This window comes from Lissotriton vulgaris, chromosome 7 (assembly GCF_964263255.1).
Source record: "Lissotriton vulgaris chromosome 7, aLisVul1.2, whole genome shotgun sequence".
Taxonomy (NCBI): Eukaryota; Metazoa; Chordata; class Amphibia; order Caudata; family Salamandridae; genus Lissotriton; species Lissotriton vulgaris.
This window is the reverse complement of record NC_141695.1, coordinates 706,475,363-706,501,394: the sequence shown is the minus strand read 5'-3', so window position 1 is coordinate 706,501,394 and position 26,032 is coordinate 706,475,363. Positions and strand designations below refer to the sequence as shown.

The 26,032-nt window shown below is 46.1% G+C and overlaps 1 protein-coding gene across 1 annotated transcript in view; it reads left to right on the top strand.

Moving 5' to 3' along the window:
* The window catches only part of PRKCA (protein kinase C alpha), a 1,234,993-nt gene that overhangs the window by 1,118,998 nt on the left and 89,963 nt on the right, over window positions 1-26,032 (top strand). Inside the window, exon 14 of the mRNA XM_086930938.1 lies at window positions 24,750-24,830. Within this exon, the coding sequence (XP_086787064.1) occupies window positions 24,750-24,830 (81 nt within the window). The remainder of the gene's footprint in view (window positions 1-24,749; window positions 24,831-26,032) is intronic.

Below are 26,032 nucleotides of genomic sequence, written 5' to 3'. Positions count from 1 at the left end.
GAGAGCGTATCCTCATTTTAATCCTTATGTTCACTCTTCCATGCGGTAAATTAACATACAGATCAGCACTCTCTTACTCTACACTTTTCTGTCTTTTAGCTTCACCTTAGCTCCTGGGTGTGTAAATTATGTATCTGAAGTACCTCTGTGTGAAATCTGCCAATCTCATTAAGATGATGAATATGTTCTTATTTTTGCTCATTACTACTCAAATCTTCTTTTTCCTTTCTTGAATATTTGTAGTACTATTATGATTATTACTAATATTATTGTGTATTTTAGTTGTATTCTCTACTTATGGTAAATCCACTTAAGATACTGGAAATGAAAAGGAAGATGCTTTCATAGACTAGATATATGTATGTTTGATGCTAATGGAGTTTTCCCAAAGGAAGCGGATGGTAGCAGTGTGATGTGTGTACCTGTTTTAGTCCTCAACAAGAAATTCACAAATCTTGCATGGAAAAGTATTGTTTGAGAGAGTCAAATTGGGCTTTGTCTGAGCCAAATCCTGCTTCTGCTCTGCCCTTTGTCAATAATGGTTATTAGGTTTAAAAGTCAGGGTCGGACCCTTTCAGGAAGAGGCTTGCGTGATCACAGCCAGCCAGGTCTTTGATTGAAATGAAAATATGAGTAAGAGTTGACCCTCAACCAGGGAGAGGATCAAATCAAGGGGTCGGGAAGGAGATGGCCACCACACTTCCAGAAGGAAGGATGTAAATGAAAGAGGTAGGACTAGCTTCATGTTTGTTATTTCAGAATTTCAATGCTTCCTATTCACTAGTTTGAGATTCTGATTCTAAATTATCCAAATCCTGTGTTTCGCCATGTACTCAAAAACAATGCCATTGTAAAAACCAAGTATATAACCCAGCGTACACAATTGGTTCTCACATGGTTGTTTTAATTAACGAGGTAAGCTGGTGTTACCACAGTTTGAAAGCATCTTTTTACAATTTTAGGAGGCAACCACTGGCGAGCCAGCCATCCTTGGGCCCAACACTAATTGGTTTCCGCAGCGTATTGTTAGAAATAATAGATCGTGGAAATGCTGGCCAATTTGTATTGCATTTTCTGCAGGTGTTTGTTGGTCCCTTTCAAAGCTCCTGGCCCACAGTTCGTTTCTACATCGTTAGTCGGTTGAACTTTGGGAGCGTGGTACCCTGAGGAGAGGCCACTCGTTGATGTGAAGTCAGGTTCTCTTCACTGTATGCTCCTGACCTCTTTAATCTTGCTCTCCATTTGCGGCAGCTTTATACCAGCTGTGCTGCTCATCGCATGCTCAGACCTACTGGCTGTGACAATGAATTCAGAGTGTTCACACTTACCTAAATGCTACCGTGCATACAGTGTATGCCTTCCCACCTTCCGTCTTCGCATCACACCATTCTGATTGCCTTGGGGTTTGCGATATCACGAGGACCGAAAGGCAAGCACAATACATTCTTTAATAAATGGTGCTGTGTTAAGAGTGTGATTCTGCATCATCACAAAATCAGAATTGCAGGGGCCGTGATGTCCATCAAGAGATTCTTTTGTCTCCAAGCCCTAATCCTGGAGGGAAGGTTAGGTACACTGAGAAGTATGTAACACCCCTGTGATCCCCAGGGCTGTTACATCCCCTCAACAAATGTCGTTTCTGATAAATAGTTGGGTTCAGGTGCATTCACAGACAAAAAAACATAAACTTTCCCTCTCTGGTTTGAAATTCTTTAAAAATGTTGGGTATTTTACAAAATATTAAATTTTTGTCACTTAGTACCTCCACCAATCCGCATTTGACTCCCATTCCACTGCCCTTATCCCGCTCTGGTGCCCTTCTTTTCGTAGAATGTATTTTAATATAATATGCGAGCTTGATTGTTAGAAAATCTTAAGAAAACATCCCCCAATCTTACTGGCCAAGCTACTCCCCTGTTGATCCCCACTTTCGCACAATGGCATGATACAATCATCAAAGTGCGGCAGCAGGAAGGGGAAATGGTCTGAACAACGCGGCAGAGTCATGCGTGCCATTCCAGTGCAAGCGCAACCACGCTTGCCTTAACCTCGCATATGCCTTACCCAGGCGTATGTGTGTTAAGGCTTTTGCGCGGTCTAGATGCTGAGGTCGGTTGGCCCAGGAACAGAAAGGATCATGAGATTACGGGTGAGGTAAGTGGGGCTCGGGCTGGGTTTTGGAGAGGTGAGGGTAGTTTTTAAGGGTTTGGGCTCAGGGTTAGGTGATGGGCGTTCTTTTCAGGGCTGTGGGGCAGTGTAGGTTTTAGGGCCTGGGAGTTGGGGTTGCTTTTAAGGTTCTGGGGCTGGTCAGCATAGATTTTAGGGCTTAGAGAGGGTCAGGGTAGTTTTTAGGGCTGAGTAATCAGGGTAGTATTTAGGGCTCCGTGGGTTAGATTTTAGGGATCAGGGGGTTGGGTACTTTTTAGGGCTCAGGAGGGTCGGTGTAGTTAGGACTTTGGGGGTGAGGGTAGTTAGGGTTCAGGGGGTTGGAAATGTTTTTAGGACTCGGGATGGAGAGTTGCGTTCGTTTTTGGAGCTCAGAGTGGGGTCACTGTACTTTTTAGGGCTCGGATAGTTAGTTAGGGCTAAGGGCAGTTGGCATAGGGTGTGATTTATCACACATCCCCAAACGAGTCATGACTTTACCACAAAATTGCACTGTAAAGGTATGCTTGGTAAAGGAGTGCGTTGTTAAGATGCATTTGTGGTTTAGGCAGTGTAGTAGAGGTATGCATGGTTCAGCCAAGCGAGCCCCTTTCATACAACCGCGGAAAGAAGTGTATGTGAAACAAACTGGTTTCACGTAAAGGTTTCTGAGAATCTGGGACTCACAGTTCATCTCGTAGAAGATCGCTACTTTCAGAATGTAAATATGTCATATGCTTCGGTTTCCATAATGAATTTGTATATTCTGTACTGTGAGATTCAGATATTACATGAGCATTTTATTATTGTATTTTATTAATGCACTTCACTAGGCATTTTATCCAGCACCTTATTATTCACTGCACTTATATAGACTCCGGATTTATAATATCAACTTCACCTTTTTAATTTGTAGTTAGGTGTATAGATGTATTTTTCAAAATATTGCTTGTTTCTTAATATTGCAATGCTGGAAAACTGTTGGAATGCTGGAAAAGGGTTGGAATTATTATAAAAAATGATTACGGAATGGTAGACTGCAGAGTTTTTGGCAAAGTAAACGGATTCCATTCCAGCTCTGGGATTTATGTCTCTTCCAAGTCAATCTATGCTTCCAGAGTTACATTATGTTATGCATTGTGTTTAGTATAATGAATTAGGGTACTCTTTATTATCCGAGTCATAGCATTAATTGAGCACCATATGTATGCACAGCATTTTTTATAGCGTTCCGTTTTTCAACGTCGATATCGAGCAGGCAATTTTACAGACCCAGGATATTGCGGCATATATTTGCATTAGATTTTGCTGCATTATTGGAACAGTTTATTTCAGTCGTAATCATTTCACTGTTTTAGCATGTATTGACTTTGAAATAGGCATCGGCTGGGTGGTATTGTACATGTGCTGTGAGTCCAAGAAGCACACCTTGGCCAAAGCTTTCTAGCCTTAGAGCAAGCAGCACAGCTAATAACACTGACTTTGTGTGTAAGACGCACCTAGCTAAATGGTCTCCCGGGCTTTTGCAGTAGATGTTGTTCCAAGCGTGTCTGCACTGGAGCGACAGGGAAATACGGGAAATATTTAAATTCCTGAACGGCAGAACCTAGTAAAAGAGGTAAGGTTTCACAACAGGGTGATAATACCAATATTGAAGGGCATCCTAAGATATGCATGAGTTTCATTCATGATTAACAGCATTTGCTAAGCATATACTGCATCATTGTTGGTCTCTAGACGATGTGTGTTTGGGTTCCCTTCCCATTCTGCTTTGCTTCTTTCTAAAAAGCACCCAAACTGTTTCATCCTCACTCCTACCTGCCCACCACCACCACCGCTCATCAGAGGAAGTACTTGATCCTCCTCCTCTGTTGCTCCCCTCCCTGCCCTGTTATTAGGTCGAGCCGAAAGGCAGCATGCATGCGCTGCTCTGAGAGGCATGCTGTAATCTTTCTGTGGGGTTTGAGTACACCCACTACACGCCCACCGCTTTTCATTGGTTGCTTGGTCTGTATTGAAAAATTTCATTTGTGAATAGAAGACAATTGTCGCACCTCATGGCTGTTTTGTTCCCACGTCTACTGGCCCTCTACATGGATCCTTTCGATATTGGCCATATGTTTTGTTTGAGTGCATTACTTTCCCTTTTATCCCTCTCCTTGCCACTCACTGGCACAGGGCACTGCTTGCAGTTCCCTTAATCTCCCTGTGCCTTCCCCAACTTGTTAGTTTCCAATGCCATTGTTATGTAACCGGCCCACGTCCAGCCTGTCAGTGTTTCTATGGTTTGGGCTAGTTTTATATTACTATGTGTATACATGCAGAAGGTATTTTTGAATGCTTGCTCTGTCAGAACCTTTGCTTAATTCCTGCATATGTTTCATTGTGAAACTAAGATGCCTGTTTATGGATCTAACCACTTTCTGAAGGCAGGTACGTAGAAACCCCCTGAAGGGATGAGGAAGGTTTGACTCACTCGCCGATTTCACTGGCTATGACATCACTGAAACGCTTGGTATCAGTCCTTCGTCTGGCACTCATGGCTCGGCAGGAATGCATGTGACGTGTGCATTGGGAGGTACAAGAAGAGACTGGCTGCAGCGGATGTAAACAGACAGGTTCACTCAGGTGAAGCCGAGCCTTTGTGTGTAGTTTAAAAAGATACCTGGTCACGCTGACTGTCTGTGGGCTAAGTGATTGTTTCTATTGCCATGTCTATATTTTTATTTGATGTGGTATGAGATTGCATCTGTTTCTGTGGCTTCCGCTCATGATGCAGCAATAGTGAAGGCTGTCCCTGGGCTTTTGAAACACAATACAAGGGGGACCACAGATACACACGACCTGCCTCTTCCCGAACTCCTACTCAAGTCTTGAGAAACCTCATGACGGGCATGCAGGATTCCAAAAGCCTCTGTAATCTGACATGCTTAGTAGCGGTTCTTTGCGTGGTATGCATGGCTCGGCATGGACACACATTTGACGTATATGCAGGGAGGAACAGGGAGGAACTGACTCCAGCGGATGTTTATTTGATGTGGTATAAGATTGCATATGTTCCTGCGACTTCCCTCATGATACAGCTATAGTGAAGGCTGTGCCTGGGCTTTTCAAACGCAAGACAGGGGGTACCACAGGCCAGACCCCTTCTTCTGCCCCAAGTTGACCTCCATACATGACCTGCCGCATCCCAAACTCCTGGTTGAGTCTTATGGCACCATGTGGTGGGCATTGCAGTACTCCAGAAACCTCTATAATCCGATTAATTTAGGTGTGAGTGATATGTATGTGTGCCTGTGTGCCCCTCCACTCCTCTGCCCATCCCTGTTAAAGTTACTGGCCGCCACTGCATTCCATTGGTGTCACGTGGGTGTTTCCCTGCAACATCCAACGGTTTTTGACGCATTCCCAGATTTACTAAAATTTGTAGACCTGGGAGTACACCAAAATGCTACGCCTTCCCGGGTGAGGCCTAACAAGGAGAAATATCTTTATTTCACCTTGTTACTTCCTCTTTCTATGTGTGCTGCATTAAGAGGAAAATGCCTCAAGGGAATGTTTTTGTGGAGGAAGGTGCCCCTTCCAGTACAATACCAATCATTGCAACAAAGGCACCATTGCACCATGGTGCACGGATGTCTGCGTTGGAGGTAGTCCTCCAAAACGGCACCAGCGCAAGGAAAAGGCAGGAATGCAACGTATTCTTTTAAATATGGAGCATCCCTGCTCGTTCACGGTCACGTAGAGCAGTAAGGCGACTTTCTGCGCTGCGTGGCTTTCTTACAAATATGCCCCCACTCTTTAGCTGTCACTGTTATAGAAAGCTTAACCCATTAGTACAGAAATCAGGGGCGTAGCTTTGACAGCATAATTCAGGGGGAGTAAGCCTGCAATTTCCCAACAAGCATAGCAGCATAGCCAACCGATAGAGATAGTGCAGCGAACAAGTGGAGCATGGGAGAAGAGACGCGAATAAGCGCTTTCGAAAAGAAAGAGGTTTCATGGGGGTCTTGGAGATGTCAGTAGGGGAGTGGACATTATCTTGAAAACACTTTGCGAAAACTTGTCAATAATCATAGAAATGGGTTTAGTACATGCTTTAGAAATGTCACCTACTACTAGTCACATGCTTCCATCTCGGTGATACTGATCTGGAAGCTGAGTGCCTCCTGCTGTGGTCTTTCTATAATCTGCAGGTCAATAGTTTGGTTATTATACGAAGAGAACACACTTGTTTCTAGTTTGGTGTCACAAGGCATCTTGCGAACAGAGACTCAATTTTACCTTAAACAAGCAAGGGAAGAATCTGTAAAACATGTATTAACATTTTCACTTTCAATAGTTTTTTTTAACACCTTTGTGTAACATAACCCTGTGAAAGCTGTAATCATGTTAGATTTAAAAAACAAATCCTTTCAATATCATTGGCAAACAGATTTCGATTCACAGCGGCAAGAGGTTATTAGCAGAACCACTGGAATTATGCGGCAGGTGAGGGCCAAATTATGTTGCAGTGTTGAGTAAATACAAGAACCGGTAAATAATGAAGCGAAATGCGGCACAGTTTGGCATTGTATTACTTTATTTTCTCATTCTTACACTTGCTAGCACTGTCGGAGCATAGGTTGCACGCCATTAGTACCGGTTTAACATCCAAATATAGCAATAAGCAACAAAGAGCTGACTAGTCAACCTTTGCAAAGGGTGTTTCACTGTACAGCAGCACGTGCTGCTGCATTTTTTGTAATTTTTTTACTATTTGAGCTAGAAATTATTTTTGGGGTTAAAATCTGCAGATTAGGCAGCTGGTGATGAATTATGTGGGAAATATTTCAAATGTATAACTATGCCAAAAATTGCTGCTGCTGCACAATCGCATAATTCCAGTGGCCCTGGTTATTAGGTACCCAACAACACTCTTTATCAATTTGTTTTAATTCTCTTTCTTTCACCTCAGTAACTGAACTCCTTGGCATGCCTCTCACAATATTCAGAGGTCACTAAATATGCCTGGTTTCACTGGCCTTGTCTTTAGATCCTAACTGCGCGCTCTAGGTTTCTGCAACCACATTCATGCAGTCTTCTTTCTTGGCTGCTTGGTGCTGTGAGCAAGAGCAATAATAAATAAATAGACAGAGGCACCATAAACCGAGGCGGAGCAATATGCTTCCTTCTGTAGTGGCCCCAAGAATTTTACATTGGCACCACAAGCATGCGCTACTGATGGGAAACCTGCGCCCTCTGCTCATCCCAGGTAAAACCTGATAAGACTCTGGCTCCCAAGGCCCGACTTTAAGGGTATCAATTTATTAGAGGGGTGTGACACTCCAAGAAACGCAATGAAGATATACCCCTGCCAGGAATATGGCATCTTCTTTTACACCATAACTTCCAATGAAAAATAAAAGCTGTAGCATCTATAAATCACCATTACTTGATTGCATCACTTGTGGTTAACTCCTAATCTGTTGTGATCATTATTCACCGACCGGCCATGCCTTTAGCAAGGTACCAGATTAACACTACTCAGTCTGCATTTGGGTTCCATTAGCCACTTCAGTATACCCTGGAATTAAACTGGCCTGGGCTGTCTAGTCTTTACAGAGATGTTGAGATGGTCTAAGTAGTAACGCATTTGGTTCCAGGGCATCTCGTATGTGAGTAATAACTCTATTGTAATATAAAACGTTGGTGGTTCATGTGTGAATAAAAATACTAAAAACTTGGTTAGAAAACAAAACCATCAGTAGTTCACTTGCACCCAATTCATCCCAGACCCACACCCACTTACTCCACTCTACTTTAGTCAGATTTGACTTGCGAAAGATTGTCTAGTTTGGATTTGTTAACTTTACACCATTTGCTGCTCAATGTCCTATCCCAAGAAAATGTATCTGTCTTTCCATTCCTGTGTCACCCTCTCATAGGGCAATCGTATGTACAAGACCTAGCAGCCTACATTTTGTTGCATTCTTTGCTTACGATGGACCCAGCCATCAGTAAATGCTCAACCATATAATTTGCTGCTCACTCCAACTTCCCCAACGCACACCACCTGACCACTTCCACCTGCGATGAACATCTCTGACCTATCTAGTCAGAGGCGGCTGTCGCCTACTGTCAGAACCATTGTGCACAGCGGCCACACACTGTAAATGTAAATGTACAGGAATTTATATAGCGCAAATCACCGAGCGGTTTCTAAGCCCTTGCTTAGGAAACCCGTCCTGGTATTCCCCTGTGAGATAACCCCGGCAGGGTATCCGCAAGGTGAAAGCCAGGCATCCCACCGCGAGGGGCCGTTGTGGAGATTAAGCAAGCTATTGCCCAGAGTCGCAGAGTGTGAACCCGTGAATCGAGTAGGCACCAGAGTGAGAATTGTCGAGTCCATGGACATTTTAGGACTCAAGACCGCGCCGAGCCGGGAATTGAACCCTGGTCCCGGGCTGACCTCTGCTTCCAGGTCTGCCTCCTCTAACCAGTGAGCCACACTTCTCCACGTAGGAAGAGAGTGCAGGCACTCTGCACTTTGTCGTTTGGTAATCTCTTTTCCAGGCAACCGGGGAACACTTGCCATCCTCTTCATTCGAGATAACATATAAAAACCATTAAATTGCGCCCAGTAGCCTGCTTGTGGTGCACTGTCCTCATTCCCCAGTGCCTTAGAGGGGGCCTGAATGTGTCTGTGTACTGTGGGTAGCTTTTATATTACCACACATACATAGCATGCTGATGATTGCCAATGAGGGTACGGTTTCTTACTTGAATAGTTATTATTAAAACCTCACAAATATATAAATTCTGCTACCAGTGCAGTTTTTTTGGCTTTATCTTTTTAAAACTGGTTTTTAGGTTCACCTACAGGAAACCTCATAAATATAGGGTCTGGAGCAGTATTTCATTCTATAAAACGTGCCCATTTCATCTGCCCTAAAAATCTCCATTGACTTTCTGACGTTGTCCACATGCGTCAACTAATGGTCCGACCCATAAGGCAGTGGAAGACCCCGAACTCCCTATCACAATGGTTCGTTCCTTACCCAACCAGTCAGAGATCTCTGAACTCCCCTAAATGCTGACCCGCCTATTATGTGGCCACTTCCGTTATGAGAGCGAACGTACCTCCTAGGTAATGCAGATGTCTGAATAGGGCTTTTGCCGTTATGCCACCAAGACTGCTTCCGTCGATGACTAATCTGCTTGAATGTGATTTGAATGCTTGAGGAGGAAGAAAGTGCCCATGCAGCGCCAGTAATTACGTAGAAACGAGCTCGTGTCTCGAATCCTGCAGCAGGCACTCTAGAGAAGAGGGACTCACTTGATAAACGAGAGCCTCGACGGAGTCCATCGAAGAGCTGCCAAGCACCGAAGCACGAGCAATGTGTGAGGTAAAACAATGATCTTTCTCATTCGCATTCATGTACTGTAGTTTCTTACACACTGGCTGAGCGTGCCTTATTAGGAGCCCTTAACCAGCCACCTTATTTTGTTAATACTGTGTAAAGTGGGGGATATTTTACCCCAGCTTTCCTTCAAAATAGGGTCAAACTGTCTGTCAGGATGAAATACATCTGGATTAAGCACTCGGCTACCAACGAGTAAAATGGAAAATGTATTAGATAGGTCTTATCTCCACCGCCTTATCTCCACCCACCGATGGCCACGCCTGTTCCTTACTACAGCGCCATGAAGCCTCCGGGCGTACGAGCGCTTAACAAATGCCAAATAACATTAACATTAACATTATTAAAGCAATTATTCTTCACTGTCTCCATCTATATTTTTTACCTTGACAATTTAAGGGTTGGGCCCCCTTTTACCAGTGATGCATTGTGAACTGCTGAAAAGTAGAACAGTTTATTACATGTTGAGGTAAAAGTTAGATGTTGGTATTGCACCAGTTCATACTTTGTAAATGAGGGTGGATTTAAAGAAAAAGCGCTGTTTAAATCTGAAACTTTATCCTACCGGGATGTGGAGCTCCGAGGGCCACTTCGAGGGCCACTAAGTGGTCCTCTGAACCCCACACCACTGTATGATAAAATGTCTTGTACGTGGGTAGCTACTCAGCTGCCCCTGATATACTGAATATATATGTGTTTTAAACAGGAACTTTTATAGTCTTTTGCAAACATTAGATATTCCAGATGATTATTGTTAGACTTGGCCCTTTTTGCAGGGTCATGCCTGAACTTTTTGCCTTCCTCCTGTATTTTGTCTGACCTGTTTATGTTGGTTTTATGACTCTGGCACTTTACCACTGCTGATAAGTGCTAAAGTGCATATGCTCTCCCTTTTGTAAATTGATGTATGGATTAGTGACTCCATGATTGGCTGGTTTGGTTTACTTGTCAGACCCTAGTACAGTGCACTGAGTGTGCCCAGGGCTTGTAAATAAAATGCTGCTAGTGGGCTTGCAGCACTGGTTGTGCCACCCACTGAAGCAGCCTGTAAAAGTGTGTCTCTGGTCTGCCACTGCAGAGCCTGCGTGCAGTCTATTACTGCCATGCTGACTGGGCAAGTGCACCCACTTGCCAGTCCCTAAACCTTCCCTTTTTCTTCATGTCGGACACCCCTATGGTAGGCCCAAGGGCAGGGTGCATTGTAAGTATAAGGTAGGACCAGCCCTGATGTGTGTGGCATGTCCTAATTGTGAATTACAGCCATTTCCGTTTGTCACCTTTGCAAGGCTACCTATTCCCCACAGGCCAGAATGGGCAGTTAGATTTTTACATCTTATAATCCTAACTGACTCAGGGAACTAGCTAGAAATTCGGGTTTAGTATGCCTGAGCACAGAATGATAACATGCATCTTTTAGTAAAGTTAGTTTTAACATTCTGTGTTTGAAAATACCACTTTTAGAAAGTGGGTATTTTCTTGTCTAACTATCCAAGCCTGCCTCTGCTAGGTTGTGTATTCCTTGTCTGGAGTTTGAGTGACAGGGCTGGGGGATTCCAGGAGACAGGGCGAGTTAGCCCAGTGGTGAATAGAGAGATCTGCATCTAAATGGGAGGGAGGAATTTCACCTGGGACCTGACTAGGGCTGTGCCTTCCCTTCACAATGCTGGCTCCACCTCCTGTGGTGCATCTGATGTCTCTGCCCTGCACTGTGAAAGGAGAGAAGGAGTCATGTCAACAGAGTGCTCCAGGGCTCTGCCTTCCCTCCACAATGCTGGCTCCATCTCCTGTGGGGCGTCTGATGTCTCTGCCCTGTGAAAGGAAAAAAGGAGAGATGTCAACAAAGTGTTCCAGAACTGGTTTAGACTAGGGAAAGGCCCCTTTGCCATCAGAGGACAAAGAATTTGGGGGTATAAGTATTGGGAGACTCTGATCCCAAGATATTAGATCACTTTTGCACAACAAGAAGAAACCTTTGCTGAGGAGAGGAACCTGATGAAACTGAGGAGAGACTATCACCAAGTTGAAGTGCTGCCTGGGGGATTGGCCTGCAGTGGTTGCCTGCCTGACAAAGAAAGGAGAAAGGACTTTGTGTTCGCGTTACTCAACTTGTGAAGGATCTCCAAGGGCATGAGAGAAGAGCTTGCCTCCTGCTGAAGTCTCAGGGACAACAGACTTCAACCCCCAGCTACCCAAGAGTTCTTTGGAAGTGCCTGCTGCTGTTTTGGGCCTTCTGAGGGACTGCGTGTCGCAAGGAGCTGGAAGCGGGACTCAAGAGGTAGAAGCTTATCGCAGTCACAGCTGCTGCCATCGCATCATGGATGACGCCGCTGTAGCTGTCGCATTGCACCGCATCTCAAGAAACGTCCCGCAATCCCGAAGAAGCGTGTCGCCGTCGCATCGTGGATGTCGCCGCTGTAGCTGTTGCATTGCACCGCATCAAGAGAAGCGTCTCGCAACAAGGAAGAAGCGTGTAGCCGTCGCTGCAGTCACATCGACTCAAAGTGTCGCATTTTAAGATCTAAAGAGAACTAAGCTAAACCTACCATTTTAAGTAAAGTATTGTGGACTTTTGTGGTTTGTGGTCTTGTGTTAAATCTATATAAAGAATACTTATTTTTAATATACAACTTGTGTGGTGTCCATCTGTTGTGTTTTCAATTGATTACTGTATGTGTTCACAAATGCTTTACACACTGCCTCTGAGATAAACCTGTCTGCTTGTACCAAGCTAACAAGGGGGTGAGCAGGGGTTATTTTATGAGTGTACCACTTACCCTGACTTGAAGCAAGGGTCCCTATTTGTCACACGTGGCACATGTGCCAACTAGAGACCCCCAAATCTAACAATTATTAGTTGTTTGTGAAATATTTCGTATCCAGGCCATCTTACTGCTAATATTCTATGTTTCACTTCTGAGACAGAATATTTCTTGTGGTAAGAACCAAGGGCTAAATGTACTAAATTTGATAGATTGACAAAATCAGAGGGTTTGTGATTCCTAATACTTGCAGTTTACTAAACCCATTTTAGGAGTCTACAAAGTTTTACGGGCCCCTAAACTGGGTTTAAAATGGTTACTGAATCACAACGTTAATTGATATCGAAATACCAAATGACTGTAACCGAGCTGTCTATTATTTGGGTTAACTGCATTGCTTTGTCTTACACTAAAATGCTAAATAACGTTTATAAAAAAATGAAAATGTTGTTTAAGATTGGTAAGGTGCCTAGTGTCGACCACATGCGAGGATGTGACCACACTGGTACCTTTTACCACATGGTTTGGGATTTCCCAATACTGCAGGGCTTCTGAGTGGTGGTAGTTGACTGAGGAAAGTATGCTGGTCCTCCCTTGCCCCGGCAGTGAAGTTTTGTCTCCTGAATGTTTGGGGGGAAACAGATTTGCTCTGCATGGAATGTATTTGATTAACGGTCAGGTTGGTTGTAGCCAAATTAAATCTAGCAAAAATTTGGGGAACGGAACAGGTAACTGGAAACACGAGATGGACTGGTGCATGTTGGCTGAAAGGATGGTCTATGAAAGTCGAACTTGCCCCCAAAAATGGGCTAGAATTTGGAAACATGTGAATGAATAGAGAGGTAATATATGCGGTGTCCTAGCCACTGTCGCTTTGGGTGAGCAGCCAGCCCGACGGAGCCAGAGAAGTGCTGTGGATTGCATTGAGGGGATAGATGGGAGGCTATAAAGTGTCCATGTACATTATGTTCAGGTATTTAACAATGCTCTATTTTTATTGTACCTTTTTACTGAGATTGTCAATATAAAGATTTGGGGAAAAAAGTTTAGTGCCAAGAGTCCAGTTTGTAGTGGTGAGGGTTTGGGGAGCGCACAAAGGATGTTGTGGGCGGTTGTCGCCATGGCTCAAAGAGCACACCGGGCGTCGCAGATGTGGGGTGCTGGTGCTTCACGTTGGCGGTCCCCCGTGGTCAGTCTTTGCTGCTGTGCAAAAAGGCGGGCTAGCGGTGGCTCATGCTGGATTTCAGTGCGAGTTGCGCAGTCTCCATGCAAATGTGCCTGTTCACGATTGTGAAGAGTCAACAGCTTGATTTGAGATCCCGTAAGCCACACCAAGGGTCCAGTACTGAGAGACACCACTTAGTTATACTTTACACATTGCCTCTTTAGTTTACCTTGACTGCTCTGTGCCAGGCTACCAGAGGGTGAATATATTTCAACAAGGAGGGAAAAGGGGGTGAGAACATGGTAGCCCTCCACTCAAACAATGTCAATAGCAAGAACCCTGTACCCCGGATGGATTAACACTGTGTTACTTGGTGCTAATAATTAATCACCTGGAGAGAACACAACTGTCAACTTCCAGTTAAGCATCCCCTCGTATGTAGTAAGGTATGCTAAATGCGTCACATCCGACAACAAATCTTTCTATAGATAAGGAAATTCCCAACAGTTTTCAACCAGACAGTCACACAGAGACATAAACGATGTCTGCTCCACTGAGACAGTACACCAAACCACACTTACTACCTGTGAAAAAAGTGTGATGAAACAGAATGACATCTCACGGGCCAACATGTTTCTCTGCCTTCACACCTTCTGGCAGATTCGTCAGGGCTCACCACAAAGGGGGTGGTGATGAACAGAGTGTCTGAATTAAGCAGACCACTCTTACCCAGTCCAAAGATCAGGGCTTGATCCATCACCGTTTTTTAGCTCACTGCACCATCCCAGCTCAGAACCTGGCTACATGCAAATTAGTCTGTTCCTGTCCCAGTGCATGATGGGAACAGGGCAAACCAGACTACCAAGCCAATTCTTATACTGGGAAGGAAACAAGCTTCCGGGGACCGGTTTCTGGCATTTCAGCCATCGTCGGCCCGGCTTGCTTGAATCCTGATGGTGCAATGAGCAAGGGACTCACATCTGAGTATACCCTTCCACGCTTATGGTGGACAAAATGATTCAGAAAAGGGGGTGGTGATGAACAGAGTGTCTGAATTAAGCAGACCACTCTTTCCCCAGTTCAAAGATCAGGGCTTGATCCATCACCGTTTTTTAGCTCACTGCACCATCCAAGCTCAGAACCTGGCTACATGCAAATTTGTCTGTTCCTGTCCCAGTGCATGATGGGAACAGGGCAAACCAAACTACCAAGCCAATTCTTATACTGGGAAGGAAACAAGCTTCCGGGGACCGGTTTCTGGCATTTCAGCCGTCGTCGGCCCGGCTTGCTTGAATCCTGATGGTGCAATGAGCAAGGGACTCACATCTGAGTATACCCTTCCACGCTTATGGTTGACAAAATGATTCAGAAAAGGGGGTGGTGATGAACAGAGTGTCTGAATTAAGCAGACCACTCTTACCCAGTCCAAAGATCAGGGCTTGATCCATCACCGTTTTTTAGCTCACTGCACCATCCCAGCTCAGAACCTGGCTACATGCAAATTAGTCTGTTCCTGTCCCAGTGCATGATGGGAACAGGGCAAACCAAACTACCAAGCCAATTCTTATACTGGGAAGGAAACAAGCTTCCGGGGACCGGTTTCTGGCATTTCAGCCGTCGTCGGCCCGTTTTGCTTGAATCCTGATGGTGCAATGAGCAAGGGACTCACATCTGAGTATACCCTTCCACGCTTATGGTGGACAAAATGATTCAGAAAAGGGGGTGGTGATGAACAGAGTGTCTGAATTAAGCAGACCACTCTTACCCAGTCCAAAGATCAGGGCTTGATCCATCACCGTTTTTTAGCTCACTGCACCATCCCAGCTCAGAACCTGGCTACATGCAAATTAGTCTGTTCCTGTCCCAGTGCATGATGGGAACAGGGCAAACCAAACTACCAAGCCAATTCTTATACTGGGAAGGAAACAAGCTTCCGTGGACCGGTTTCTGGCATTTCAGCCATCGTCGGCCCGGCTTGCTTGAATCCTGATGGTGCAATGAGCAAGGGACTCACATCTGAGTATACCCTTCCATGCTTATGGTGGACAAAATGATTCACAAAAGGGGGTGGTGATGAACAGAGTGTCTGAATTAAGCAGACCACTCTTACCCAGTCCAAAGATCAGGGCTTGATCCATCACCGTTTTTTAGCTCACTGCACCATCCCAGCTCAGAACCTGGCTACATGCAAATTAGTCTGTTCCTGTCCCAGTGCATGATGGGAACAGGGCAAACCAAACTACCAAGCCAATTCTTATACTGGGAAGGAAACAAGCCTCCGGGGACCGGTTTCTGGCATTTCAGCCGTCGTCGGCCCGGCTTGCTTGAATCCTGATGGTGCAATGAGCAAGGGACCCACATCTGATTATACCCTTCCACGCTTATGGTGGACAAAATTATTCAGAAACGGGGGTGGTGGTGAACAGAGTGTCTGAATTAAGCAGACCACTCTTACCTCCAAAGATCAGGGCTTGTTCCATCACCGTTTTTTAGCTCACTGCACCATCCCAGCTCAGAACCTGGCTACATGCAAATTAGTCTGTTCCTGTCCCAGTGCATGATGGGAACAGGGCAAACCAAACTACCAAGCCAATTCTTATACTGGGAAGGAAACAAGCTTCCGGGGACGGGTTTCTGGCATTTCAGCCATCGTCGGCCCGGCTTGCTTGAATCCTGATGGTGCAATGAGCAAGGGACCCACATCTGATTATACCCTTCCACGCTTATGGTGGACAAAATGATTCAGAAAAGGGGGTGGTGATGACAGAGTGTCTGAATTAAGCAGACCACTCTTACCCAGTCCAAAGATCAGGGCTTGATCCATCACCGTTTTTTAGCTCACTGCACCATCCCAGCTCAGAACCTGGCTACATGCAAATTAGTCTGTTCCTGTCCCAGTGCACGATGGGAACAGGGTAAACCAAACTACCAAGCCAATTCTTATACTGGGAAGGAAACAAGCTTCCGTGGACCGGTTTCTGGCATTTCAGCCATCGTCGGCCCGGCTTGCTTGAATCCTGATGGTGCTATGAGCAAGGGACTCACATCTGAGTATACCCTTCCACGCTTATGGTGGACAAAATGATTCACAAAAGGGGGTGGTGATGAACAGAGTGTCTGGATTAAGCAGCCACTCTTACCCAGTCCAAAGATCAGGGCTTGATCCATCACCGTTTTTTAGCTCACTGCACCATCCCAGCTCAGAACCTGGCTACATGCAAATTAGTCTGTTCCTGTCCCAGTGCATGATGGGAACAGGGCAAACCAAACTACCAAGCCAATTCTTATACTGGGAAGGAAACAAGCTTCCGGGGACCGGTTTCTGGCATTTCAGCCATCGTCGGCCCGGCTTGCTTGAATCCTGATGGTGCAATGAGCAAGGGACTCACATCTGAGTATACCCTTCCACGCTTATGGTGGACAAAATGATTCAGAAAAGGGGGTGGTGATGAACAGAGTGTCTGAATTAAGCAGACCACTCTTACCCAGTCCAAAGATCAGGGCTTGATCCATCACCGTTTTTTAGCTCACTGCACCATCCCAGCGCAGAACCTGGCTACATGCAAATTAGTCTGTTCCTGTCCCAGTGCATGATGGGAACAGGGCAAACCAAACTACCAAGCCAATTCTTATACTGGGAAGGAAACAAGCTTCCGGGGACCGGTTTCTGGCATTTCAGCCGTCGTCGGCCCGGCTTGCTTGAATCCTGATGGTGCAATGAGCAAGGGACTCACATCTGAGTATACCCTTCCACGCTTATGGTGGACAAAATGATTCAGAAAAGGGGGTGGTGATGAACAGAGTGTCTGAATTAAGCAGACCACTCTTACCCAGTCCAAAGATCAGGGCTTGATCCATCACCGTTTTTTAGCTCACTGCACCATCCCAGCTCAGAACCTGGCTACATGCAAATTAGTCTGTTCCTGTCCCAGTGCATGATGGGAACAGGGCAAACCAAACTACCAAGCCAATTCTTATACTGGGAAGGAAACAAGCTTCCGGGGACCGGTTTCTGGCATTTCAGCCATCGTCGGCCTGGCTTGCTTGAATCCTGATGGTGCAATGAGCAAGGGACTCACATCTGAGTATACCCTTCCACGCTTATGGTGGACAAAATGATTCAGAAAAGGGGGTGGTGATGGACAGAGTGTCTGAATTAAGCAGACCACTCTTACCCAGTTCAAAGATCAGGGCTTGATCCATCACCGTTTTTTAGCTCACTGCACCATCCAAGCTCAGAACCTGGCTACATGCAAATTTGTCTGTTCCTGTCCCAGTGCATGATGGGAACAGGGCAAACCAAACTACCAAGCCAATTCTTATACTGGGAAGGAAACAAGCTTCCGGGGACCGGTTTCTGGCATTTCAGCCGTCGTCGGCCCGGCTTGCTTGAATCCTGATGGTGCAATGAGCAAGGGACTCACATCTGAGTATACCCTTCCACGCTTATGGTGGACAAAATGATTCAGAAAAGGGGGTGGTGATGAACAGAGTGTCTGAATTAAGCAGACCACTCTTACCCAGTCCAAAGATCAGGGCTTGATCCATCACCGTTTTTTAGCTCACTGCACCATCCCAGCTCAGAACCTGGCTACAGGCAAATTAGTCTGTTCCTGTCCCAGTGCATGATGGGAACAGGGCAAACCAAACTACCAAGCCAATTCTTATACTGGGAAGGAAACAAGCTTCCGGGGACCGGTTTCTGTTATTTCAGCCGTTGTCGGCCCGTTTTGCTTGAATCCTGATGGTGCAATGAGCAAGGGACTCACATCTGAGTATACCCTTCCACGCTTATGGTGGACAAAATGATTCAGAAAAGGGGGTGGTGATGAACAGAGTGTCTGAATTAAGCAGACCACTCTTACCCAGTCCAAAGATCAGGGCTTGATCCATCACCGTTTTTTAGCTCACTGCACCATCCCAGCTCAGAACCTGGCTACATGCAAATTAGTCTGTTCCTGTCCCAGTGCATGATGGGAACAGGGCAAACCAAACTACCAAGCCAATTCTTATACTGGGAAGGAAACAAGCTTCCGTGGACCGGTTTCTGGCATTTCAGCCATCGTCGGCCCGGCTTGCTTAAATCCTGATTGTGCAATGAGCAAGGGACTCACATCTGAGTATACCCTTCCACGCTTATGGTGGACAAAATGATTCACAAAAGGGGGTGGTGATGAACAGAGTGTCTGAATTAAGCAGACCACTCTTACCCAGTCCAAGGATCAGGGCTTGATCCATCACCGTTTTTTAGCTCACTGCACCATCCCAGCTCAGAACCTGGCTACATGCAAATTAGTCTGTTCCTGTCCCAGTGCATGATGGGAACAGGGCAAACCAAACTACCAAGCCAATTCTTATACTGGGAAGGAAACAAGCCTCCGGGGACCGGTTTCTGGCATTTCAGCCGTCGTCGGCCCGGCTTGCTTGAATCCTGATGGTGCAATGAGCAAGGGACCCACATCTGATTATACCCTTCCACGCTTATGGTGGACAAAATTATTCAGAAAAGGGGGTGGTGGTGAACAGAGTGTCTGAATTAAGCAGACCACTCTTACCTCCAAAGATCAGGGCTTGTTCCATCACCGTTTTTTAGCTCACTGCACCATCCCAGCTCAGAACCTGGCTACATGCAAATTAGTCTGTTCCTGTCCCAGTGCATGATGGGAACAGGGCAAACCAAACTACCAAGCCAATTCTTATACTGGGAAGGAAACAAGCTTCCGGGGACCGGTTTCTGGCATTTCAGCCGTCGTCGGCCCGGCTTGCTTGAATCCTGATGGTGCAATGAGCAAGGGACTCACATCTGAGTATACCCTTCCACGCTTATGGTGGACAAAATGATTCAGAAAAGGGGGTGGTGATGACAGAGTGTCTGAATTAAGCAGACCACTCTTACCCAGTCCAAAGATCAGGGCTTGATCCATCACCGTTTTTTAGCTCACTGCACCATCCCAGCTCAGAACCTGGCTACATGCAAATTAGTCTGTTCCGGTCCCAGTGCATGATGGGAACAGGGCAAACCAAACTACCAAGCCAATTCTTATACTAGGAAGGAAACAAGCTTCCGGGGACCGGTTTCTGGCATTTCAGCCGTCGTCGGCCCGGCTTGCTTGAATCCTGATGGTGCAATGAGAAAGGGACTCAGATCTGAGTATACCCTTCCACGCTTATGGTGGACTGGCTTGGTAGTTTGGTCTGCCCTGTTCCCATGATGCACTGGGCCAGGTATAGACTAATTTGCATGTAGCCAGGTTCTGAGCTGGGATGGTGCAGTGAGCTAAAAAACGGTGATGGATCAAGCCCTGATGTTTGGACTGGGTAAGAGTGGTCTGCTTAATTCAGACACTCTGTTCATCACCACCCCCTTTTCTGAATCATTTTGTCCACCATAAGCGTGGAAGGGTATACTCGGACATGAGTCCCTTGCTCACTGCACCATCAGGATTCAAGCAAGCCGGGCCGAAGACGGCTGAAATGCCAGAAACCGGTCCCCGGAAGCTTGTTTCCTTCCCAGTATAAGAATTGGCTTGGTAGTTTGGTCTGCCCTGTTCCCATGATGCACTGGGCCAGGGACAGACTAATTTGCATGTAGCCAGGTTCTGAGCTGGGATGGTGCAGTGAGCTAAAAAACGGTGATGGATCAAGCCCTGATCTTTGGACTGGGTAAGAGTGGTCTGCTTAATTCAGACACTCTGTTCATCACCATCCCCCTTTTCTCAACCATTACCTTTTTATTTCATCAGAACACACCTAATTTAAGAATAAAAATTGTGTCACAGGTGTGCCTGGTGATGTTAATCACTTGTTTTGTCACTCTAAGGAGCGATTTCTAGTGCTCCTTGCCTGCACTTTAATTATTTATTTTTCGCATGCTAAGTTGCTTGATTTGGACACTTTCTTCTTTTTTGAATTAGAATGACTACCAATGATGAGAAAGGGGTCCTAGGTTGGTAACATCTGCCGTTGGCCCCGAGGGTGTGCGCACCTGAGGTGTCATTCTGTTTCATCACACTTTTTTCACAGGTAGTAAGTGTGGTTTGGTGTACTGTCTCAGTGGAGCAGACATCGTTTGTCTCTGTTTTACTGTCTGGTTGAAAACTGTTGGGAATTTCCTTATCTATAGAAAGATTTGTTGTCTGATGTTACGCATTTAGCATACCTTACTACATAAGAGGGGATGTTTAACTGGAAGTTGACAGTTGTGTTCTCTCCAGGTGATTAATTATTAGCGCCAAATAACACAGTGTTATCCGACGTCCGGGGTACAGGGTTCTTGTTATTGACTTTACCAGAGGGTGAACACAAGTAAACTTTTAGTGTGCACTTAACTTACCCTGACTAAGACTGTGGTTTCTCCTTGGACAGGGTGCATACCTCTGCCAACCAGAAAAACAATTTCTAACAGTTAACCATAATTTGAATATCTCCCAGACCTAATTAAACCCAGAAATATTGTCTTTGTAAATGCTTGTTTTTCTGTGCTGTGAATACCATATTCACTGTTCATGCTTGTGCTTGTGATGTATGTTTGAATGGAATTCTACTTATCTTTGCAGTTGTTATTGCTATAAATGATATTACCACCCCCACTCAATGTAACATTGCATGGAGTTATGAACCATATTACGTCCTCCTTGCGATTGTAACACTCAATCAATCAATCAATCACGGCATTTGTAAAGCGCGCTACTCGCCCGGGAGGGTCTCAAGGTGCTGGGGGAGAGGGGTATGTTACTGCTCGAACAGCCAGGTCTTGAGTTGCTTCCTGAAGGAGAGATGGTCTTGGGTTCGTCGAAGGTGGGTGGGGAGGGAGTTCCAAGTCTTGGCTGCCAGGTAGGAGAAGGATCTTCCTCCGGTGGTGGCTCTGCGGATGCGTGGTACGGTGGCGAGTGTGTGGCTGGTCGATCGTAGCTGGCGGGTGGGCGTGTAGAAGGTCATGCGACACTGGAAGTTAAATTGGTCTTCGCAAGCCCCTACACTCATTGTGCGTGCAAGGCCACAGTTGGAAAACCTCAAAACAAACTACATGGAGATCAGGCATTTAAGAACGCATAAAAGAAAGGTCAAAGTGGGGTCATTTTTACAAAATACTGAGGCCTGCGATGGACTAAGATGTCCTCACACATACACATGTGCGTACGTACACATACTGATTTCGTTTGTGACTGCGACAGCCTAATGTTCAAAAATTTAAATTCACTCCGGTGCACAAATATGAAGCCCTGCTTGGTGGATACTTTTGCACGGCGTAACACGTAATGCATGTGACACTGGTCTCTGCTGCGTGTAAAGTGCCCGGAGACGAGCAGTGTCATTCCCCCCATGGCCTGAAAGTGATGGCCCAGCAGGGGAATGACACTGCTTCTGGGCCTGGCCGGTCCGGGCCGCCATGCGAGGCAGAGGGCCGAGGTGAGAATGCCTTAAAGTCCAGAACAACACCTGGCCCCCAACCGCAGTCTGACAGCTTGGCAGGGGAGTGCGCATGAGAATGGTGACTCTTCACAGGTCCTGGTCCAGGGAAGATAGTACATTTCTGTGGATCGGTTTATAGAGGCCCAACAAATCGGCCCACAGACGAGCCTGAGGCACCGTGCATAGCCCAATGCCCGACTACCCGCCTTCCCAATCCCTCCCTGTCTGCCTGTCGGAGAGTGCTTGGATGTCACGAAGAGCAACGTCAAACAGTTTGTGTCATTTTGAAGGGGTTATTATCAAGAAATGACGGATTGAAAGTATCGCATCGGGATATTTTAGGTTCAGGTGTAAGCATTATACTCTTGGCTTGGCACCCCCTCCTTCCAGTTGCTAGCACGCACGAGCGCTGCCGTCCCCACTCGAGAGGTGACAGACTGCCCGCCGCTCGAGGGAGACGCCAGTGCGCGGGCAAAGCACATCCTGTTATTACATCTCAAAAGGCTGCAATCTTCTCGCTTGTTCGGCCGTCAGCGTGGAGTGTCCAGCCAAGCACGTTTGTGGAGCTGAAAATGAGGGGTGCGCACCGCAAAGCTCGGTGCCTGACAGCTTTATTTTTAGGCAGCTGGGCTGCAACGTGTTTACATTCCAGCGACACAAAATAAATGCAGGGTATACTGAATAGAACATCTGTGCTCCGATTTTACAGAGCGCGGTGGTGCCCATTGTCTCTGGTTCGGAGTCACAAATTAGGGTACTTTGAGTGACGTATCTGACAGGATATACTGTTCCATGGAGTGAAATGGCTTCTCGAATATGCTGAAGCCAGGACCCAACCTCTTTTACATAATGTTTTCTGCATCGGAAAGAGCATCCGTTACTACTTTGTATTTATATATTCTGCCCACCTCTTTATTCAGCTGGGGTCACTCTGGCCTTCGTACTGTCCAGTTTTTTTTCCATCACCCCAAACTCTACACATGTACCCAGGGCTTTAAGTGGTATAGCAAATGTAGGGAGACTCTAAAAAGGGAGTGGACTATGTACTTAGAGGCGTGGCATAACATAAACTACATTTCTATGATTTCCATAGTGTCACCGGACTGGTATAGTGGTATCACTCCGAAGTTTGTCATTGCATCCAGATGTATAAAACAACAACTGAGCCAGGACCCATGGCTTTGTCAGTGGTTGTCTCTGTGTGCTCTACAGAGAAGGCAAGGATTGGATAACCATGTATTCTAAACTCCTTATTGACCATATGACAGACACTGCAAGAACGTCGAACTATGTTCAGCCTCCACTCCAGAGCTCTAAAACATCTCAAGGTGACTCTGTTCAAAGTATGTACTATACGCGACTAATATGCTACACGAAACAAACCTCTGGAATTATTGCCATTTTGAGGATGGGGCAAATTTTGCGCCAATACTTGGGATGTTTCACAGTACTCAACACTTCAAAGTCATAATGTGGCTCCTTTGACATTGAAACACTCTCCCAACTTGAACTTTACTCGTAGTTATTTTGCTCTAGCTAAATATTTTGTTGGGTCACTAGAATATCTTGTCTTTATTAATAATTTGTGTAAAATGAGCGCTGAGACCCTTTTAATGAACATCACTTGAAATGATGGTGTATGCATCAGTGGTGGCCACCATAAACTAAGGATGGTGAGGCGGGTGGGTCATGCGCGGGGGGCAATATTACATTTTTAAAAACGTACCTTTTGCCGCCGGCCATCTCAGTCATTGTGTTGCGTTCGCCGCCATTGCCTCTTTCTGGGTACTAGCAGCCTCTGGGCCCCAGACTCTCATCCAATCTCCTTGTTGTAGAGCAGCACATGGACTTGTCTGAGCAGTCAGGACAGACGCCCTGCTCAGACCAGAGAGTCTGAGGGGTTTCTCCAGCCCGGCTGCTCAATGCAGCTGGGCTGGAGAAATCCTAAGTGCGCATGTGCGTTTTGGTCGGCCTGAGACAGCCAGTCAAAACACATATGCGCACTTTAAGAGTAGAGTGCTTGTAGCACTCTCCCCCTCCTTCCTAGGGGTGGGCGGAATTTGCATAATCGCGTTACGCAAATCTCTGCGAAACGGTAAAAAATCTCTGCGAACACGCAGAGATTCCGCGAACGCGCGGAATTGCTTGTTCGCAGTGCTTTTTTCCAGTTCGCAATTGCTGTTTGCGTGCTCGGGGGAAATATCTCACGAACATGCATTTTGAGAACGCGAAAAAGCAAAAAAATTCGTGAAGTCGCGGAGCACAGAATTTTGGGCAATTTTGCATTCTCCGCGGAACGCGAAAATACCCAAATTCCGCAAAGTCCGTGAGCGGAATGCAATGTACCGCCCAGGCCTACTCCTTCCTGTGCCTTGGCTCCGCCCCTCCCAACACCGCTGGCTAAGAGCCGGAAAATGTAAAATAAAGCGATGCAAGAGCATTGTTTTATTTTACATTTGCTGGCTCTGAGCCAGGCAGTGGGGTGACGCTCCTCCGCCATTGTGGAGGAACCGCCACTGGTATGCATGTTTGTGAAGCTTCCTGAGCAGTGTGATAACAAGAGAGCGGCTAATAATATTACAAGTGACCTGTGTGGCCATGGACTGTGCTCTAAGTGCTCGAGAAGGTAAGGAACAGTCTAATAGCGCGCACCAGAGGAGACAAGAGCCATGTAATCGAACCTGCTGTGTGCAGATCATGGGAGCGTTGCCTGTTAAAAGCTAGCATTAGAATTCAATTGCTGTTTGTATTGAGCTTCTCTGGCCTGTCAGTGTAGGCTGTAGAAAGGCACCATGCATTGCCGTTTACACTGTTATCATTGACAGTACCAGTAATATTTCCTTTCCATTTTCTTTTCTTGCACAGATTATTGCTTACCAACCCTATGGGAAATCGGTGGACTGGTGGGCCTACGGAGTGTTGCTATATGAAATGCTTGCTGGGCAGGTGAGTATATAAGACTTAATTAATGTATATAGTAAGCTGAGCAAATGGCGCTGGACATATTGAAAAGGTCAACCTATATTTGCTGTCAAATATACGAAAACTATGTGACCTTGTAGCAGGAATACATTTACCCTTACAAGGAATAGTTTATTTTTGCTAGCAAAGACACACAATAGATGCTTTCGTAAAGGCAGTTAGCCACAGGCCTATTATTGCCATTGAGGCATGTTCTGGAAATCTGAGGCCTGCAGTCCCTACTCACAACTACAGAGAAGGCATGTAGTGGTGTTAAGTAAGGACACACCTCAGTACTGGACAGCGGGCAAACTAGCAGAATAAGTCCTTGGAAGTGGGGAGAGTGAGAACCACAAATAGTTAATGCAGCGACTTTGCCTCCTCATTGCTCTTCTCCTTCGCAAAGATGGGTCATGGGCTCGGTTATGAGATTAATATTTTATCTGTATCAAGAACGTGAAACGCGTCCCAGAGGTCACACTGTCTTTCCCGAAAGAAAACTAGGTTGCAGAAGGGTGTTGTTGAAATCGTCCACTCCAGGGTGTAGAAAGAAGAGACTTTATTGTCGCAGCACGGTCAGGCCGCCCTCACAGGAAGGCGCTAGTATTAAACAAGCATTTGCAATGCAATGGTCTCGGCATCATTAAAGGTAGAGCTATTGGCATTGCTCATGACATTTTTTTTCTTTAAATCAAAAATAAATGGGCATTGTCATTAACATTGCCAATACACAGCACTCTGCACTCAACAGCACACAATGCTCTGCACACTTGCTCTGCACTCACTGCTCTGCACACTCACTCTGCACACTCACTACTCTGCACACTCACTACTCTGCACACTCACTACTCTGCACACTCACTACTCTGCACTCACTACTCTGCACTCACCACTCTGCACTCACCACTCTGCACTCACCACTCTGCACTCACCACTCTGCACTCACCACTCTGCACTCACCACTCTGCACTCACCACTCTGCACTCACCACTCTGCACTCACCACTCTGCACTCACCACTCTGCACTCTGCACTCACCACTCTGCACTCACCACTCTGCCCTCACCACTCTGCCCTCACCACTCTGCACTCACCTCTCTGCACTCACCACTCTGCCCTCACCACTCTGCCCTCACCACTCTGCCCTCACCACTCTGCACTCACCACTCTGCACTCACCACTCTGCAC